At 39.5% G+C, this 5442-nt stretch overlaps 1 protein-coding gene across 2 annotated transcripts in view; it reads left to right on the top strand.

Moving 5' to 3' along the window:
- Positions 1–5442, top strand: part of Cdc123 (cell division cycle 123) — a 66530-nt gene that overhangs the window by 22874 nt on the left and 38214 nt on the right. For both annotated transcript variants that reach the window (XM_023708058.1, XM_004647774.3), the window contains 2 exons: positions 3661–3718; positions 4205–4237. In XM_023708058.1, the coding sequence (XP_023563826.1) occupies positions 3661–3718; positions 4205–4237 (91 nt within the window). The remainder of the gene's footprint in view (positions 1–3660; positions 3719–4204; positions 4238–5442) is intronic.

Here is a 5442-nt window from a genome sequence, read left to right as displayed (position 1 = left end):
GGGGTGGGGGAGGCACTGCGGAGTGGTGGGGGGCTGCCCAAGGGGCTGGGAGAGGGTCCGGCCCACTCTGCGCCTGGGCTGGGACTGGTCCCACCTGCACAGGGTACCAGGAAGCTCTCCGCACACTCACCGGACCTGGGCTAGGACTGGATCTGGGGGCTCCCGGAACTCGGCAGAAAATGCTACTCGGCGGGCGGGGTGGGGGAGGCACTGTGGAGTGGTGGGGGGCGCCCCAAGGGGCTGGGAGAGGGTCCGGCCCACTCTGCGCCTGGGCTGGGACTAGTCCCGCCGGCGCAGGGTAGCAGGAAGCTCTCTGCACACTCACCGGACCTGGGCTAGGACTGGGTCTGGGGGCTCCCGGAACTCGGCCTGTATTACACTTTTAGATAACTTCATCTATAATTGTCCTCTGATGTGAGGAGCATAATGATGTACCCAGTGAATCACATTTGTACATAATTTTTGATACAAATTTAACTGACATTTTAAATCTATATAGAACTACCTTGTAAATCAAAGTTGTGTGGGCATTTGTGCTTTAAAAAAATAAAAGGATACTGAAAAAAAGAATAAGTCATGTATTATTGTGGTATAATACCACACTAAACTTGGCAGCTTGAAACAGAAACCATTTTATTTGTCAGTGGTATCTCTGGTAGTGGAAGACATTTTCCTTTGGTTTTTGTGGGTTTCTCATATTACTGCATGCCTTGCAAGCAGTGGTATTGCCAGCCTTTGTTCTTGACATCTTTTCACAAGTGTTTATGTAGCAAATCATCTAAAAACAATAGAGATAATATCCTCGTGGATAAAAGGCAAGTTTGTCTATTTGGATACCTTCTTTGGGTTAAGAATTGGGCAGGCTCACTTGCATCCCACTGTGAGAGATGGGCTTCACAAGACTTGAGGTTCCCCAGTTGGAATGCAAGTGAGGTCACCTGTGTTGAACCTGGAACCCTAAGGGCAAGTGAGAACTGATATAAAGACGAGCTTCATGTCTCATGCAGTACTGCCTTTACTTTGTGTCCTTTACTTCTCACCTGAGATCTTGTGATTTCTGCCAGTGTCCATGAAATCCTAGCAGGCTATCTTGTCATTTGGCAAATAGTTTGAGCCCTTATACTCCTGCAGTTCCTCTCACAGTGACTCAGTCTTTTGACGGTCTTGCTAAAGCCATGTTGCTGTCATCATTTGGCACTAAGCTGAGCTGATCTGGGGATGGCATGTCTCAGGTGTCTGGCAGTGGATGCTGTCTGTCCACTGAACCTCTTTCCCTGAGGGTTCTCATCCTCAGAAAGGCCGGCCTTTGCTTCTTGAAAGACAGTGGCCTCATTGCAAAATGGTGAGGGTATAACACTGGAGACTCTAGACCCCTTGGTTCACAGGATAAAAAGAGTCCTGAAGCCAGGCTGAAAGTAATTACAGCGTACTGATAAGGAATGGCAAAGCCAGCCTACAGAGGGCAGATGTGCACAGATGGGAAGGGTCACTGTGCTTCTTTGTGTGTCCAAGGTATTTTTCTTTTCCTTCCATTCTTTGTGCTGTATACTTAGTAAACTCACTCTAAAGCAGCTTTAGAGACATTAAAGTAATGTCTCTAAAAATATTTTGCAGCTTAAAAACATTAAAAAACTTGATAATTTTGTTGCTTCTCTTTCTAGAGCCCCTATTATTTAAGTGATAGAGCTTTTTGGTTAATATTCTGAGTTTTTTCTATTATCTCTTTGTCTTTTATTTTCCTGTCTGATTAGTATTCTTGATTTTTTTCTTCATTTTAGATATTGAATTTTCAGTTTCTATAAGTGCACTGTTTGTTCTATCCTATATATCTTTTGTCTTTGAGGATGTTAGTAATTTTAAATAAATACTTTATAGTTGGTTCCTTCATTGTGTTTTTTCTTCCATGTATATACCTTTTTTGTTTTCTTTTTTTTTCTTTACGTATTTAACACAGGGTCTACAGGATCTCACTGCGCAAATCGGACTCATAGTGATCCTCCTGTTTTCAGCCTCTTTTGTCTTCTTTTTGAAGAACAGATTTTCACATTAGAGCTCTTCAGTTTGGTACTTTTCTGGGCTTTTGTATATTAGAGCAGGGGACACATTTGCACAAACATTTGCAAACTTTGTGTATCTATAATCAGCAATTGCTGGTGGGAGATTCCTAGATGATACTACCTCTATAGATCTGTCCTTTGGGGTTATTAACTTCCTACAGCGAATAATTCTTTCATTATTTGCACTTTGGGAGCAGGATAGGAAGAAAAGGCCTAGCAGTCTCACTGTTCATCAGGACTTTCACATAACTCTACATTGGAGTCTACCATTATCACCCACATGTTCTTCTGGGCCATTATGTGTCTGAAACCTAAACCTCTTTTGTTCACTTTTTTTCAAAGAAAAAAACATTTACTTACCAGAAGAACTGAGGAGGATTAGTTGCTAGGGTATGCAAGGCGAGGAATGTTCTGTGCACTGGCTGTACATAAGTCGCCTAGCCTTTGGCCCAGAGTTTCAGTCTCACCTTCCAGGATATCCCAGAGTTCTAAGGTATTGCTTCAGGATAACTCTTCCCATTGATCTTTTGTTTGAGGTTTTGTTTTTTTTGTTTTTTATTTCATACTGGGGTTCAAACCCAGGACCTTGTGATTGCTAGCCAGGCGCTTATGTCACTGAACTATCTTCTCAGTTTCTGATCTTCTGTTTTCAAGACTTTTCTTTCCTTGTTTCTCAGTAGTTGTCTCCTTTTTGTCATCTTTGTCTTTGGAATTTTTCTTGTCATTATCAGTAGAGATTAAGGAAGGAACTTAGAAGGAAAGGTACATGTTTTACCAGAGGCTTCTGTTTATTCTTTGTGTTCTTTGCGATGCTCCTGTGCTGCTTATTTTAGTTATTTTCTCCCCCACTAAATGTGCTTTTCCTAAGATTACTATGTTCAATTGCATACTGAGTGTCCAGGCAGTGTTCTGAGAATTCTCTTGAGTTCTTTCGCCTCTACTTCTCTACTAGACCACAGAGATTGGCTATTGAATGGCCCTTCCAACCTTTTGCTTTATTTACTGGCTTTTGCAAAAACAATGTCCCTAAATATTTCCCTTCCCTTCCCTTTCCATGGTCCAGGCCAAATCAAGAGTAATTCTGTCACCAACCAGGTGCTGGAATTTCCCTATAAGATGAGAGCTCTTGATCTTGTTCCCAAAGATATTATATCACTGTATAGACAGCTTGTCAGATGTTCTCTGTCTTTGGCAGTGTTTTCTTGTATATTGGAGTTGAAGGCATAGATAATTCTTACAGTATTTTCAAAGATGGAGTGTGACTTAATCTTGCTGTGGATTTTGATGATTTCTTTAAAAAAAAAGTCTCACCATCTCTTATGGGAAGTGTGCTTTCCTTAACTCCAAATTGATTTTTACCAGCTTCTGTCTCAAAAATTGAACTTTTACTTATATTGCTCTTTCACAGAAAAACTTAATACGGTTGAAATTATGACTACTGAGTACCATAGTCTTTTTTTTTTTTTTTTTTTTTTTTTTTTTTTTTGCGGAACTGGGGATTGAACTCAGGCCCTTGTGCTTGCCAGGGAAGCACTTATTCCACTGAGCCATCTCCCCGGCCCCCATAGTCTTTTTCTTACTTAATTTTTGCTTTATGTTTTAGGCAAGATCCACCAACACACTCTCAGCCAGACAGTGATGATGAAGCAGAAGAAATACAGGTTGGTAGAAAATAATATTTTAAGTAGGTGGTGCTAATTGAAATGACCTCTGAAATGGTTTTGTTATTTAGATCTTACATTCAATAAAGGAAGAAATCCCATGAAGTATTACTTTGATATATTTACATATACTTTGTGTTCAAGAATCATTTGTAAATCATTTATAGGTAATAGATGTACTGCTCTGGAATCCCAAAACAGTATTTACATTTTTTAAAATAATTTTATTGAGAAGCAAATAGCAATGAGACAGTTTCAAAACTGATTACTAGCACAGTTTCAATAATTAATACATTGCATATTGTTGTCTTAGTGGTTATTCATTGTACAAGATGCAGACATGATATCCTGTCCACAGACACTATTAGAACAAATCTCTCTATTCATTGAATTAAGTGAATGCAGCTGTATATCCTAACTATTTTGAGTATACACATACAAAGTATTTACATTTAATGTTTTGTTTCTGTCCTCTTACCCATGCAGTGGTCTGATGATGAGAACACAGCCACACTTACGGTAAGCGCTCAGCAGCACCCGCGTGAAGACAGCTTCACACTGTCCTGTAGGACTTAACCTTAGGCTTTCAGTGTCCACCTCTGGAAAGTCCCATGTCCTCAACCACTGCTAGTCTTTTTGTTGGGTCCTACCATTGATCCTGCAAAATAACCTGAGTCATTCTTTAACATGCCAATCCTGCTCTCTTGTTCCCTTTTTGATTACAAAGGAGACAATACGTACTTGCTGCTTTTGACTGTTTCTATTACACCCTGAAAGATGGAATCTAGCCAAATATAAATTCTGAAGTTCAAAGATTGATGGGAATTAAAATGAAAACTTTGTATATTCCTACTGAAGTAGATTTAAATGGCACAAAATTTTCATTTCCTTCAACTAAGAGCATAGTATGTAGCTTAAACCAGTGTCATATATTAACACGTGTGGAAGTTCTCCAGATCCATTTTCCTACAATGACTCAAACTTATCCTTCTTTGTAACTGAGTAATATATATATGTCACATTTTCTTTTATCCATTCATCTGTTGATGGATTATAGGCTGCTTCCATAATTTAGCTATTTGTGAGTGATCCAAAATATAAGGAGCAAAATAAAAGATAAATGGCAGGAAACAGAGATAGATTCTAGATATGGGAAGAGAATCAGAGAAAGAAGGAAGGTAGAGGGAAAAAGGAAGTAAAAATGAGTATGATTCAATATGTACCAATTCCCCAAGATGAATATAATTATTATGTATCACAAACATATACTAATTTCAAGTGTAAAAATTGATCAAGCATCTTATACTCTTGTAGGATGTTATGATAAAAATTTTAATATATTTTTAAAATATATTGTTTATTTAAAAAATTGTTTCTAAAGATTAAAGCAGCACCAGCGAGATAGCTCAGCCAAATAAGCACCTACTTAGGCAAGTGCAGGGACAAAGGTTCTATCCCCAGCACCACCTGCCCCCAGGTACATTGAGCCACCCAGGACTGGGCATAGTGGGCCACACCTGTAATCCCAGTGCTAGGGCGGCTAAAACAGGAGGATCACTGTAAGACTGAGCTGTATAGTGAGACCCTGTACCAAATACAAAAATAAATAAATAAATAAACAAATTATAGGGCCGGGGAGATGGCTCAGTGGAATAAGTGCTTCCCTGGCAAGCGCAAGGGCCTGAGTTCAATCCCCGGTTCCACCAAAAAAAAAAAAAAAATAC

This window comes from Octodon degus, unplaced genomic scaffold (assembly GCF_000260255.1).
Source record: "Octodon degus isolate 3935 unplaced genomic scaffold, OctDeg1.0 scaffold00324, whole genome shotgun sequence".
NCBI lineage: Eukaryota > Metazoa > Chordata > Mammalia > Rodentia > Octodontidae > Octodon > Octodon degus.
Note: the sequence above shows the minus strand (reverse complement) of the source record. Positions and strands in the feature narration are given on the sequence as shown.